The 16,299-nt window shown below is 35.9% G+C and overlaps 1 protein-coding gene across 5 annotated transcripts in view; it reads left to right on the forward strand.

Annotated features, from left to right (window-relative positions):
* Positions 1-1,696: 1,696 nt before the first annotated feature.
* LOC113226904 (dachshund homolog 2) overlaps positions 1,697-16,299 on the forward strand; it is a 162,212-nt gene continuing 147,609 nt past the window's right edge. For all 5 annotated transcript variants that reach the window (XM_026459705.1, XM_026459706.1, XM_026459707.1 and 2 more), the window contains exon 1: positions 1,697-2,059. In XM_026459705.1, the coding sequence (XP_026315490.1) occupies positions 1,833-2,059 (227 nt within the window). In that variant the 5' untranslated portion in view covers positions 1,697-1,832. The remainder of the gene's footprint in view (positions 2,060-16,299) is intronic.

The raw sequence follows: 16,299 nt of genomic DNA on the forward strand, positions 1-16,299 counted from the left end.
GATCGTCTGAAACTTTATAGACTGTAGTTGCTTCTCTAACTACATTCAAGTAAATGAAATACTTTGGAGTAATTACTTTGTAATGTTTATTATTAATTACGCATTAGAAGTATACACGCGTACCTATAATTGAGTATTATTATTCACTTTAAAATGGGGACTTTAAACTTTAACTTGATGAGTAAATTATGGCTATTAATATTCTTAGTTTTACTAAAAAATTAATTTGACGTTAAATGTCTTAACAATGTTTCTATGAAAAGATAGAATTTTTGCCATTATATCTGAACTTCGTAAAATTGGAAAGAAGAGAGGCACTATCTTTGATTTATAAACCGCACATGAAACCAAAAACTGTCACTACTCAAAAATATGGAATTAAGAAAACACTTATATAGGTATTGTTATTTATACGTAATATTTTGCAATCCGTTTATAAAAGAGAACATATAGATATTTATTGATTTCAGTCAGCAATTTTTACCACTTACAAATCTTGTTTTTACAATTCCACAATTTTGAATTACGACAGTAGGTATTAATTGGTTTCATGTGCGAAATATAGGTACATTGCCAAACTGAAAATTTTTAACATTTATTTCGCTCTTCATCTAACTTGATTCATTGATAGGTGCCTACTATTGACCTTTTAACCGAAAGTAACCTTGAATAGATTGCTATTTATCAATTAGGCCACCTATAGTACCTACGTTTTTTAATATTTTAGTAATCCGATGAAATGAAATAAATTATATTTTGGCGCTTGGCAATAATGGATACGTAAGTATTAGGTAAATGATCCATCTAATATTAGTTTGTCACGCCGCCCTTGTAAGGTTTTACTAAACGACAGTGCGCTGAAAGCTGTCAGCGGCAAACGATGGTGAGCACCTATAACCGCGCTCGTGTCCGCTTCCGCTCCCGCCCTCACCGTTCCGCTAGCTGAAATGCGATTCTCATTCACAATTACTGTTTATAAGTGTAACTAATTACCTACAAATGCCCCCAAATTAAGCTACTTTTCCAGTAAAGGGGAAAAATACGACGCTCTAAGAATAATTAACTAGATTTGTACGTTTTGCATTTAAGTAATTGAGTTTGGTTTTCAATAGCCAGGAATAGAATTCGGAGAAAATGTATGCCGGGTATAGACACGCAATGTTTCCGCGGCGGCATCCCGGCTCATATTGATTGCCGGTGACATTCTTATCAATACACCCCCGGCGCGCGACCGCACCACACAACACCCAAAAGAAACAGGAACGTTTCTTCGCACGCTCGCAACGCAACGGAAAAAAGGGCGGAGACTCCGTGGCGACGTCGTTATCCAATCGAATTAAACTTGCAGCAGCGGCCGGCCAATGAGACGGCGCGGCCTGGGCGGGCGCGCGCACGCGGCCGCGCCCTCGTTTCACTCCGGCTTTTTATTTATTGTTGCGCGGAACAGCGCGCGCGACGGGCGTGTGATGCGCGCGTAGCTTAATCTTTCGAACATGGAGTCCGCCGTGGACTCAGCGTCGACCGCGAGCGAAGTGAGCGGCTCCTCTGGGGGCTCACCGAGGGTGAAAACGGCGTCGCCAGCGCGCGCGCTTAGCCCGCCGCAGCTGCTGGCGCCACGACTGCCGCTGCCGCCGCCTGGCCTTGGCCTGCTGGGGTCGCTGCAGATGATGCACCACTCACCCCTTGAGCTAATGGCGGCGGCCCATCACCATGGCCCACCGCGCTACAGCAGCCCGCCACCCATCTCGACATCCGACCCTTCAGCGAACGAGTGCAAGTTGGTCGACTATCGCGGACAGAAGGTGGCGGCGTTCATCATCCAAGGCGACACGATGCTATGCTTACCGCAGGCGTTCGAACTGTTTCTTAAGCACTTAGTCGGTGGACTGCACACAGTGTATACGAAGCTAAAAAGACTGGACATAGTGCCGCTGGTGTGCAATGTGGAACAGGTGCGCATTCTGCGCGGGCTCGGCGCCATCCAGCCTGGCGTCAACCGCTGCAAGTTGCTCTCCTGCAAGGACTTCGACGTGCTGTACCGGGACTGCACCACGGCAAGGTACGTTTGTTCAGTGTGTTAATCAGCCACCCGTCAAATGCGTCCCACTGCTGTTCTACATTGATGTAATTACTTTATAATTTAAACTCTTGTAATAAGTAGTGGCAAGTTGCGGGTCTACAACTTGAATCCAGTCAACGGTAACGACGGCGTTGGTTTACTGTAAAGTTTAGTTGTTATTTTTGTTATTTGATTATCTCCTTGTTGATTATTATTATTATTTTGCTTGTTTTTGTTTGTGAAACTAGAAAAACTAAAATGTACGTATGCAAAGAAAATACCTAAGTCAATAAACTTCACTACAGTTAATTCGTTAAATACCTACCTGAAAAAATTAAAATGTATAATGTATACCAAAACAACATATTTATATAAAAATTGCACGTTCAATTATGTGTCTAATTTCATAAGTGACGTGTAGAGTCGTATACAAGTCGTCTTATCGATGTTCCTTGAAAATAATGTATGGTTGAAAGAAAAGAAAGTTTTTCACGAGCAGAATAATAAAATGGGCCAGGAAATAGTGGTAGGTAGCTGCTGGTGAGCAGTATATGGCAAGCGGATGCAATTTACGGGCAGGCGCCCTACGCGCAAACGCCCAAACGCCGCATTAATTTTTCACATTTTAATACGCGCCAAATATTTCCACTGGGTTAAATATTAAAGCGAGCTTCGGCGACGGAAGGGTTAAATCTCTGTTAATTAGCGGCTGGGGCTTAAATTTTTAAATAGTAATTTTTACAAACGCTAAAGTTAGATTAAAAAATCTTGTTTTGTTGTGGGAGCGCACACCGCTCGTTCGAGTAGGCCTATATAGAGTTGTATTGCTGGAAGTTGTTGAACGCGATTTAAAAAATGTAATGTCGGTTAAAAATATACGTTTGGGAGGCGTAAAGTTTAATTTCTGGCTCGTATTGACGCTTTGTGTCTGTAATATTTAAGATGTTTGTTTATCGGTGAGCAAAAATACTTGTCACGATTAGGCCGCTCAGTCCTTTGACACCTCATGCTTCTGTGACTCAAGTTGTTTGAGTTTGATGAAATAATTTTGTTATTTATTTACCTGGTATCGTCATCACGCTCTAGTAAGACAATTTTATGGAAATATGAATCAACGTTTTAGTAGGCGTATACATTTTTAAAAAGAAAAGTCTCTTATAATCTGAGATGCCTATACAAAAGTGGTTAATAGACAATGTAAGTAATTTAGAATTATTCCAAACAAACCAAAGTTTTTAACCTTGAAAACTTTAACAATTTCCGATGTAAGCAGTTCTTATGAATTAACTGGAGACGGTATAAAAAAGGACTGACGAGGCCCGTCGGGCGATGAATCAAAGTAATCTGTATTGACACGTTTCCACCATTACGACTCCGCCGAATCCTCCAAACCTTGTTGCTTTTGTACAAATATCATGTTTTATCCGTTCCTTTTTTGTTCCTGACATGGTTTATCAATATTTGAAGAGTGGTAAAGTTTTTAAAGATGTTTAATAATCTTGTGACGGGTTGCAGAGGAAATGCATTCTGTTGTCATAATTAGGTATTTTAGGTTTTTTTTTTATATAGAAACAGAATTTAGGGCTACTTATGGTAGTTTACTAAACTGTAGGTATAAGAAACATTGACGGGGCCATGACCCACCGGTTTAAACAACATAGCATACTAAACCAAAGTAGATGTGCTATAAAACAAATGACAATAACAAATATTAGAATATAGAAACGATCTGAACAACTTGTTTAGGTACTGTAGAAACTTGGATATACATAGTAAAATAAATATATCCATAATTTGTGATGAAATAGATAAAATAGCCATGTTAAAACAAATGACAAGAATTGGTAAGCTGCGTAATCTAAATTACCTGCCAAGGTATGTTATTCCTCCATACAATAACAACCATGGAAAGCGTGACTGGAGACACATGTTACCTTTACTGCTTAATAAATTGCCAAGAGACGTTCTCATTTTTGACATTGATTCGATTGATTTTGAAATTGTTTTACATTTTTATGTAAAACAATTTCAATACATTTGTAAAATTGTGAAATTTAATAGTTTTAAGTAGCGAATTTGCGCATAAGTATTACATATTAATTCTTTTGTTAGACATCTGATGCATGTGACGGCTGCGATACATAAATCTTTTAATGGTTTTTATTCGCTGTTTTTAAATAGAAACAATTTTTTGTAAACTTTTTGCTTGTAATTAAATGAAACAAAAAAGAAAAAAAAGACAAGAAATACCTACTACGTTAAAATGGCACTTAATAAAAATTATGTTTTATTTAAAATCTGTCTCGCAAGCTGTTACTAAAAGAGCCTTTAATGCAAATGAATAATATTAAAGATATTAATAAGGGATGTCGCTTTTGGTAGCACTAGGAAATGCGATATTTTTCAATAACGGGTCGCCCGCATAACAAAATGCCTTGTAAATAATAGGAGGACGTTCCTTTTCACGCTTCAATAATTGCTCGCTGGCAGATAAATGCGGATCGGGTTACGGTCGAGAACGGAATAACGTATGGGGTGGCATCACTCCCTTAACTCTTTTATTAATACAAGTTCTTTAATACTGCCTGCATCATTAGTCTTCAATTGTTTTGAATTGAAGTATAGCAGTACTTTTAAAGTTTGAAGCCGAATCACATAATAATTACAGAAGATCATTCCGGCCGTGACGCTTGGGTTACATTTAAAAAAAATTTATAATAAAGTAACGTAATTTAAAAAATTAGATCTGAAATAATAGTTTCATTTCATAACAATCGCGAAAAACTGAGCATTCGATTTGATAGATGTTTTAAAATTCATAATAAACTTTGCAGTACGAAAATATGAAGATTTGGCGGTTAAAGGCGAAGTCATTTTTCAAATATGGTCCAAGGTAAAAAAAACAACAATAGGTAAATTAATTAGGAGATATCAGATTTTCAATTACAAAGTCTTCTATTGAATTTAAACTTTTTTCTAATCAGTGGCAGCAAAGGGTTCCGTCCATTGTCTCTGCTACAAAGAGAGGAGTTCAATTACGGAGGTCATTAACACGACTTTTTATGGAATTTGAAGCTTTATGGCTCATTCTGATGGTCCGCCTTCAAACGGAGTGATATTTTGTAAATAAACAAGCACTGAAATAACTGGCCCATTACCTTTGTAGAGCCGGTAGGTGCGACGGAACTTCCGAACCATTTTCATGCTCAGCTTACAAACGATGATGATGTTTGACGGATGATTTTGAAAGTAACTTTGCCAGGGTATCCTGCTACAATGTTTAAGGAACGACATCTGGGTTATTTTTCTTTTAAGGTTTTGTTGGATGAAAGACAACAAATGAAGAACATTATAATAGCAGTAGAGTTCTTTGTGAAAGAGTTCGTTCAGGGAAGTACTGCCCCATCTTATCTATTTCTGCCGCCAAGCAATAATGTGAGCATTACTGTGTTTCGGTTGTGAAGGGTAAGGGTGCTGGTGAAATTACAGGTACTTGTCAACTTATCAGATCTTTGCAATTTAAAGCTCTGAGTGGCACTGCAACTGCTAAGGATAGGCGTGTCGCTTAACACCAGGCTCACGACTTGTTCTTCCTGTCAGTTAGTATAATAAAAAAGCTTAGACTATGGAAACAAAAGGACATGTTATATAAATCAGACGTTATATGTATATGACGCACGGGAATCGAAAATACGTAACGTCATCTTTAATGCCAACTCTTCTCATTTTGCTATTTTTGTAGTACCCTTTGATAACCGTTTCCGGTTGTCAAAGGTAGTACATCAAATGTCAAAACCAATGTTTGGCCAAATGTTTAGGTGAATTATTGGCATGAATTGTAATGAAATGGACAAAAATATTGACAGTGCGAACAATTAAGTATTGATAAAAATGCGTCGCTGCAGCGTTAAGGGGTGCGGCAGTAGAAAATCGGAAATCAACCGAATGTTACATTAATCTGTAATTTTTCAACCTATAAATCATAGTCTATAATCATACATACATAATAGCCCAAATATCTTATGTAATTAGACTCATTTAAGTAGTTTATTTATAAATCTTGCCGAATTTTGCTTTGGTTACTTTAGATTGCATATTTGCCTGTAGTATATTTTGATGATTGTTGATAACGATTATTTTGAGATACTGTTGTTCTAGAAAACAGACATATTATCGATGTTCTGTTATGAAAACAATTCACTACGAGGTTTTTATTATTTCTGTATTATTACTTTTAAAATTTACCTACATATGAAAAAAGAAAGAAAGTATGGTTGGAAATTATAGGACTGCCGAACATAAACATTGGGTCAAATACCACCTTCGTTTGTTCGCTCCATTTTGAAGTCAAATTTTAATAGAACTTTGAATGTAACTAGATTACAAGATAGTGCAATTCCATCGTTACATTTATTGGTATATAACTTTATATTTAATTTTGATTAAAATGGCTCATTACTTGCCTAGTAATAATAACCTAGTATTAATCATACCTTGATTACAGCAAACTATACAAATTTGCAAACATAGAAAACAGTTTCAACATTCAAGCCATACATTTTTGGTTTAGGTAGGTACGTTTATTCCATAGATAGGGCAGATTCTTTCCTTTATTTTTTCCATCCTCTAAGTAAAAAAGTAATACGAAGCAAAAAGATCCAACTAACTTCTGAAATAATATTTAGTATCTAAATACCCATGTAAAAATGTTACTGAGTTTATTTTTGTAATTGTAAATATTTAGGTTTATTTTTAAGCATATTTTTTAAGATGGATCATTTTCAGTTTACTTTTCTTTACCTAATTTCGATGGAATCTCTTATTTTTTAATTATTTTGTATATTATCGTGAAATATGCAATAATATTTGAGAATACTACACACGAATATTAATTAATACTTCATCACAATATTCTGGAACATTTAAATATAAAAATTGCCACCGAAATTACAAGTAGAGAAAACTAACCTGAAAATTACCCTGCAAGACAAAAGCATTCGAAATCTAATTAAGTTGTATTGTAACTTTAAATAACTTCGATGTTATGTTAGATTGCTACGAACATATACAAAGGTAATACCGTCATGAATGGTAGTGGAGGTTAGGAAAGCGACTGGCGTTGGTCCAAGCTGTGGTTCTCATTGAAATATGAAGCCAAGACGTGCGGCCGCAATGCAGCGTCTCAAACACTTGGTGCCAAAGCCCATCTTCTACCACTAAAGATTATTTGCTGCTTAATAAAAGAAATGCGAATGTAAACACTGAGCTGTTAGTGAAAATGAATAGGTAAATATTTACTATTGTGGACAAAAATTTCAATCGCGGCTTAAAAACTTTCATGTGTTTAATGTTTAAACCCACTACGTCACTTATTTCATATTCTTTTTTGTTTTTATATACTACAGTCATTCTAAGTTTAGATATAAATCGAAATTTTTATTATTTCATTTTGTTTTATTCAAAAATGTATAGTGCAACAATTTTATCATATGTCATAAATGTAATAGTAAAGGACTTAGCTATTAGCTATTCTTGCAGGTGCGCATGGCTGCGTGCTCTATTGGCAATCGGAGCCACAGATACCCACGCATATTTTATTTCTTTCTAGATTTCTTAGTATTGAGGCTTCAACACAGGAACTATTTGTGTTAATAAATGTTTTTCGCTTGTGTAACTACACGTACATAAACGAAAAACATTTGTAAATACAAATGATTATAGAATAACTAAAAATTACTCTGAGTAAATTAGAACAAGAAATCATCTGTTGAGCATTGTACAAATATATAAATATTTATTGATTAGTTGATTACTTAAATGATTTACTGTAATGTAAAAACAAAAGGTTACAAAATACACCAAAATCAACAATACCACCAAGTAACAGCTTGAATGAAACAATTCTATTCATAAGTCGTTCATTCACAGGCGGAAACAACAAAATAAAGCCAAGTGGCTGAAGGAAACGCAATTTCCTCAAAGGCAGTAAAGCGACAAACTGTTCCACAATGGGAATATCATGGAGGCAATTTATTACGATTGATCAACAAGTAGCTGGGGAACGTTTAGACGGAAAGAAGCCGAGCCGACACGATAAAGGACCCTATACGCGAGTGCACTGTCGGCAATTCAGACGCACACCGACAATTCGAATCCTTCGTACAAACCGAAAAACGCACACAAGTGACACGAGGGAATCCCTCCGGCTAGACGGAATTATCTCGGCCTCTATTTCCGTTTCACGTACTATTGAAATTGTCTCTCTTTCGCCCTTCGTACCCGGACATCTCCCCATCTCATTCGCATTCGATTCATTCATGACTGTGGATTTGAATGGATTCGGAACGTGCTTTTTCTTCCCACAAAACTCTACCACTTGGGAAATCGGGTGCGTGACGTCTGCACGCGTCACGACGACGTTCCATGTGGTTACGAGAAAAATATAGGTACGTGCACCTTTTAAAGTTTCCATCGCACGGTTACGGTCAACAAAAAAAGTGACAGAAAAAGCAGGCGACAATGTAATAACGAGCGAATTTAATTAGCATTTCGCTTCCGTGTTAGTTATTGAATGGTTGATGGAAACTATCGCATGTCGTGTAGCTCAGAGCGGAGCGCCAGTAGCCGTTGTAACGTCTTATAATTGCGGCTCACCATGTGTTGAGCTCTAATCATATTTAATTAAGCCAAGAAGAAGTCATTGCCGTTTATCATGAGATGAACTGTTACAGACGTATAAACGGCGCGAGAAAATGATGGATTAATTGGCGCAGTGTAGAAAGTACCGTCATCGATTTCACTGGAAGCGTTGAATAAAAAGGTGCCATATACTAACACTCTTTACACTTCAGGCTCAAACGAAATTATATTAAATACATTTTAGACAGCCAAGTGTTTTTTAAGATTATGCACTTTAATAATACTTATTTGGAAATTCTTTTTACATAAACGTTCTCAATTCAAATGAAACATAAATATTGGAGTAAAACGATATTGGTACAACTCTACCGCTTATTGATAAAAAGGGACATCCTATTGTAGTTAGGTTATCTTATCCATAAATTTCTCATTAGTCACACAATCGACACCTGTGTATATCCCACGTCTGTAGTTTTTCCAGCGTTAGATACAGGCACCGCACACAGAGCTATTAATCCAATGCAGATTAGATCAAGACAATAGGCGACGGAAATGCAGCAGAGCAGTTTTTGCGCCAAGTTCTGTACTCCACGCTATGTTAGATCCTCGGCAAGCACGCCTGTGTGAATGAAACACGCTTACTAATTGCCAGCTAAATTAAAACGCGATGAAGCCAACACGATTGAAAGGTATATTCCGAATTGTTTCTCTGTGCAGCTTTATTTAATTAAAAGCATTTGTTTTGATCTACGGTTTGTCAAGCAGAGGCCGTGGGTTCGAATTCTGCCTCGCACCCCCGAGTTTTTCGGAATTTATATGTGAAATTTAATTTGAAATTTACCATGATCTTTTCGGTGAAGCAAAACGTCGTGATGAAACCTGCACGCCGAAGAAAGTTCATAACCTTCGGAAAATGTGCAGTACCCAACCCGCGTTGGATCAGCGTGGCGGTCTATTGCCTAAACCCTCACCCGAGAGCAGACCCGTGTCCAGCAGTGGAGCGTATAAATGATGATCATGGTGATAAAATATCAAGAACACTTGACAATAATACATTCATAATAACTTTCTACTTTATCATCTCATGTCACACTGTTAGGTAACAAACCACTCCTAAATAAGTCAGAGAAGAATAATTTAATATATTATGAATGTAAATGTAACAACTGTCGTTAAGAAATCAAAACAGGCCAATAGTTATTCGAAACAACATAAGCCGTTAAAAAATTAACTTATACCGTGACAAGATGAAGTAATTATGTTCTACAGTCAGAAGAAACACATTCGCACAATTAGTCTATTATATGATACTCTAGGTGTTTTGCACACTTTTCCCATGATATGCTCACTCTACATATTGAATCGTTAAAAATTAATTAAGGTGCTTGCTATTGTACACAATCATTTATAACAAATGTTTCAGTTACAGACTGTAATTTAAACTTATTTATGTCCTACCTAATTTATATTATCATACAAAGTATGCCAAATATTACCCCTCAGATTTTCTTATATGCTGCTTATCACAAATTCATTCTACAAACAAAAGGTTCTGCTTTAATAATTTTATATTTTAATAATTTTAGTAATCTAAAACAAATTTCTTCCTGCCGACCTAAATAGGTACATGATACAATAACTAAAGTAACGTTAAAAAAACAATATCAATACCATTAAATTATTATAAACATATAAATACTAAGTCAAACCGTATTTCAGTTATATTAGTTTATTCTGATAATTCATGACGCCGTGAGTGTATTAAAATGTACAAAGCTACACGCATATAAACTATAGGACGTTTAACAATTTACCGGTCGTTGTAAAATTGAAATTATTTATAGAAACAGCGTATATGAGATCGCTTGCTTTGCAAGTGCAAGCTTGAATTCAAGGAACATAATGACGTAGAAATAGAGTAAAAATGACGTATATATTGCATCGTATTATTTTATAACTTATGGTTGCATAAATATCGCAAGGGAGTGTAAAATTGGAGTTAGCACTGACTCGCAACCAAATCGGAGCGGTTACAAAGCAACGAAACAAGATAAGGGCTACTTAAGAGCCGTCTAGAAGGCTCGTTAAACCCTGATATACGGTTTATAATAAAAGCCAATAAAACATTCGCAACAATTTAAAAGCGAATCGATAAAAAACTTAGTAGGCGAGTATCAAATGTACGACGGAGGTTGTCGGCTAAAAGATAGTAAATTGCGTTTTATTACCCTGAGGTTATTTGTTTTATTTGTCATTAAATCATGAAGATTCCGATTATTCGGATTCAATATATTGTGTATATATTTGTACCTTAATGTTAATTATAATTTTATAATTAATAGTAACAAAGTTGTGTGAAGTTGTGGTTAAATAGTTTTATAAAGTGAGTGTCTTTAATAGGTAATAACGAAACCTTCAGACGGCCGTTACAAAAAGGCACATATGAAGACTAGCAACAAAATAGTACCACAAGTGTTGTAAGTTGGGCGGCAAAAGCTATCCGAGCACCGAAGCACTCCGATTAAAGTTAATTTACAATGGATATAAAATATTTAATTCCTCTGGAGACACGTGCGATAATTACAATGTGTTTAAGTACTTTAAACATTGTTTTAAATTTTTATATGGCCTAATCAACGTACCCGATCCGTCGTATATTTTTATTGTTAAATATAATACAAAATATTCTTTTTTTTGAATACACACGAATAAAATACTTAACAGGCAACACAAAAGACAGAATAGAAACTGCGTCTTTATTGACCGGGGTGACCGGAAAAACACTAAACTGATAAACACAATTTTTATTCTTTTTAAACGTTGTAGAAACAGAAATAGGAAGGAAACAATCAATGCCACGTGAAAACGAGTGAAAAATCGATACCGGTCCAGATGCACAAAAATGGGGCAGAGGAATCGATTTGCCCCACATTTTGGCGGTCTAGCGGCCGACGCCAGCGAGGGTAACGCTCGCGATAAGGGATAGTGCCCCCTCCCGACAGAGGTACACCCTTGTCTCCCCCCGATAATATTTGCCGCCCCCCGGCCATACTTACGCCCCACAGTATTTACGGGTTGAGAAAAACAAGGGTACTCGAGCTTCGGAAGGTGCAACGTAGATTTTAATCCTTTCTGATGTTTATGATTGATGGCGGATTTCGTGATCGGTGTTGCGCTGATGTTGATGGATTCTTTATGATTCCCGTGCTATTGCTCTCACGGGTCGTGCTGGCGACTCAGTTTTTACGATTAGCACTAAACTGTGTACATTTTTGATAAAACTCGTAGCGTTTACGTCAGGCGTAGACCCGTCGGTGAGCTGATAGCGAATTCAATCCTTGACGTGATGAGACGTGGCATTGCATACGAAGCTGGTTCGTGACAAGGCCGCTTTTATTTATTTAGCAACGTTACAGACAGAAAAAATGTAAAGCGGTAATAGAAATTGACAAGGTTATGCACTTCATTTAGCTTGTACAATTCAACTGTGATACATAAATTCGAATAACTAATTTAAATTGTAAATTATTACCTAAGACATTAAAAAAGATTTTTTTAAGAAATTAATTGTTCGTAACAAACAATAACTAGATTAAATCATAAAAAAAATAGTTTAAAGTAACTTATCTATTCTGAATTGCCGCTAGCGCCATCTGTCAATCAGTAACAAATTTCAATAGTCTTAAAAAACTTAATTAGACTTACTTTCAAAGACAAGTAACATTAATAACCAGTATAATTTTATGCCTTTGATATCATAGTGCACAATAGCTTGGCTCTATGAGTACGAAATAAGGTTTAAAATAAAAATTGTGCAGTAAAAGCGATCGGCGTTTAAGTTTGTGATGTGGTAATGTGGTGATGAGTGAAGATGTCAGTCAAAATATCGACGCGTGCCCAATAGCCCAGTGGGTCCACGACTCTCTGTTGCGGCCAAAAGACTAATTATTATTTTCGTTGCCACAATAGACAGCTGATCGGTTTTGTAATCTTAATGCTCACGTATTTGGTTTTGAAAGGTTAGATTGTTTGTAAATGGATTTTTTCGTTGTTAAATAATATATAAAGATATTCTATATTTTTTTATGATATTAGACAACGGAACGAACAAGTCGTGCTCTTGGTGCTAAGCGACACGGCTGTCCATAACAGTTGCCGTGCCATTCAGAGCTTTAAATAACAAAGATCCGTGGAACACTGCCACTGCGCCCGTCACCCTGAGATTGCAAGAACTCTTTGACAAGGAGTTCTGCTATATTATCTACTATATTCTACGAACATGAAGTTGTGATTGACAAAATCTGAGATAAAAATACAGAATTAATTTATTATTACTGTTAGCGTAGGGATTTTTGTGTATAATTTACTAAAAATTCACTGAAGTAAAACGTGGAGGGTTAGGCTAATTTATTTAAAAGAGCGTTATATTACGGTTAGCTACACGTTTGCACCGGAGGAAATTAAGTTTGAGGAATTGAAACTAGTCATTGTTCTTTTAATTGCGGTCAATTTGAGGCGTTCTAGCCGAAATGTGCCTATCATTGTGTGCCGAGGAAAGCCCTCCTCGCTGCCGTTTCGGTTTAAAAAAAAAATAAAACATCACTATATAGTACCGAGGAGAAACCGGTTTTATAAATATATCTATATATATTTATTGCACATTAAGAGGTGTATTCAATGATCCAAATTGTGAAGTCTACGAAAATAATATGTAACTATCTAACAGCTTTATGATTTTCATAGAGCTTACAGTTTGCAGCGAAAACTTTATACATCGCACACAACAATGTAAAGGTTTGTATTAAGGACGAGTAGTGTCCCGTCTAAAATGTTGTGCTTAGTAAACTACTTAAATTGTAATAATGTTTAAAAAAATCGACATTACAAGTTTCACATCTCTACGTCTACTTTTTAAGTAAGCATATTAATAATTTCATTTGAAATATCATTATAGATATCAAAGAAAGGGTTGCACAGTGGGCCGAGTGCGCTGACTCGCACAAAACGCTCTATCTGCATATGCCCTCTGATTGATGTGCTCTGTAATTATTTAGACGCGTTAATAACACCGCCGACGACGGCCGCACTTTGTTTCTGACGACTTAAGACGAATGAAATGAGAAATTCTATCGGACTCTTTAATAGAGCTTATTGCTTTCTGATGTTTTGTTGATTAAACGAACAGGAATCGTTATTAAGTTTTTATATCCTCTTTTTGAGATGCGAATTTTAATTATTATAACTTTTGATTAAAATCAAAACTTAAAACAGATTAATTTCGGTAATAACACACGTAAGCCTCAGCGTCGACTATGAATGAATCAAATTATGTCCTGGACAAAACCACACCCAAATAAAAATGTAAATACGCAGGCCACTCCTGTTTCGTCGACATTTTCATAATAGCGCCGTATCGTGGATTTATTTACATAAATGGCCACCACTACAGATTGTCTTTATGCTTTCTGTGCGTGCGACCCCGCTACGGCGAATCAAAATATTAACGTAAATAGTAATAGCGGTAAAAAAAGCTGTTATGCAAATGAAACATTTTGAGGTAAATAGAAACTGACGTAATGCGATGTTAAGAAAGGAATAATAAATCGTTTTTGTGGTAAGCATACTAGATTATTTCTTTGCTTATTACGTGCCTAGAAATTGTGCGTGACTTTATTGGATTTTACCTGTGCTGGAGTAAATACTAGTACAACAGGATACTTTTTTATAACGAAGTTAAGCATAATATCATATAATTTTATATCTAATAAGGGTTTATATAATTATGTTTAGGTCTTCATAACAAAAAGTTCGTAAACTTACAGTTTGAAATGTGAAAATATTGTACCCACTACTTTGTAAACCACCAATTTAAAATGATACGCTTTAATGCTCACGCCATCTGCCAGAAAAAATATAAAAAGCAACAGAGTATTAATCTCGCGAACACAAAGTAATGAAATTGGCATATCCATTGAGATACTAGATATGAATACGTTATGATATACATTATTACATTTAATAACAAACGGCTGTTGAGTGCCGAATATGCTTACGTCACATCGGAACGGGAACCGAATAATAGAGTTCGCTTCAAACGTTTAGCGAACCCTCGAAAATTGAAATAAAAAAGAACCATTCGAGATGTAACAGCGATATGATTTTGCACTTTTTTATTTTTTCGTTCTATTTTCGTGCATGTTTTTAACACTGGGCGGGCGTAGAGCTGCGAATCGATTGGACACGTCGGAATTACTCGGATCGATATGACAGAATGTTGTCGCTTCCATCGATAATTTCGATTGACATGGTCACTTCTTTTCATGACTACTAGTAGAAGTATTTCAATAATGTTTCCTCTGTGTGTAACCCAATTTAACCCAAGATTTTGAAGCATGTAATAATAAGTATTCGTTAATAATATATAATACAATGTAATATTACATGTGTCGTTTCTAAACAAACCAATGAATAAAAGTTGAGTTTTTATTGTGTGCCTTTCAAAATTTTGGAAGGTCTATATAGCGCACCCTTATTTTGCCAGACTAACATAATTACAAGCAAGATTGTTGCAAAGTGACTGGTAATACCACCCCTTCTACAATATTATTTTTAATTTTACAATTAATACAGTAATTTCACTATGTGCAGTATAGGTTGCTAGACAGTTATGATGGTACCATCGTAATAGGAGATGTTATAGGACCGTATTAAGCAAATCCAGTGTTTCTACTTGCCATTGTGAGATAGGAGTGACGTAATTTTGTATCTCGAAATTTCACCTGCAACTAGAAAAAATTGTAAACTAAATTGGATTTGAATAACAACACGGAACTCTCATTTTAATTTTCAATAGACATTGTGAAGGAACGCGAAATATTTACCGGACATTCGGATGCAGCCCCAATCGTAAGAATGTGATTAATTAAATAAATGAACAGACCAGGAAAGAAATTCAACCGGCAACCCTTGGCTTTCAATTTTTTTATAACGGGCATAGCTCATTTTGTTTTGCAGGGGATGTAATTGACTGGTTGTTAATTTCGTTTTAAAATTTTCCCTTCAAGATATTTCGTATTGATTCTGAGAGGAAAATTTACTGAGATATTGTTTTATTTAAGCTGTCTGTCGATGCCTACAAATATATCTAAATACTTTTTTACCGCTCTATTACATATTTAAAGTTGAAATCGAACAAGATATCAAATAGGCAATAAATCGCTGGCTATCTTTTCCATTTTTTACATAAAACTTACAGATAATTGCACATCGTTACGAATGGAAATCGTTGACCATAAAGCATACATATCGCGATCTAGCGAAGACTAGATAGAAGCGTTGAATCCAAACAACGCAACATTGCTCATATTTCCAATTAAAATTCCTATACATATGCATTGTTACGAATCAGATGTCTCTATTGTCATCGTACACATCAACTGTATTATGCGATTCTAGCAATAGATCGCGTGTAAACATCACTAGTTAGAACGTACTTGCACAAGTTCATCGATCGTTGACATACCATGGTCGATAAACTCATAAATCGTGAAGAGTTAAAAAGAATTTGTTGTTTTTGTTCCACTGAATTCGCACTCGTTCGA

The sequence above is a fragment of the Hyposmocoma kahamanoa genome, unplaced genomic scaffold, assembly GCF_003589595.1.
Source record: "Hyposmocoma kahamanoa isolate Upper Pololo Valley unplaced genomic scaffold, ASM358959v1 202, whole genome shotgun sequence".
Taxonomy (NCBI): Eukaryota; Metazoa; Arthropoda; class Insecta; order Lepidoptera; family Cosmopterigidae; genus Hyposmocoma; species Hyposmocoma kahamanoa.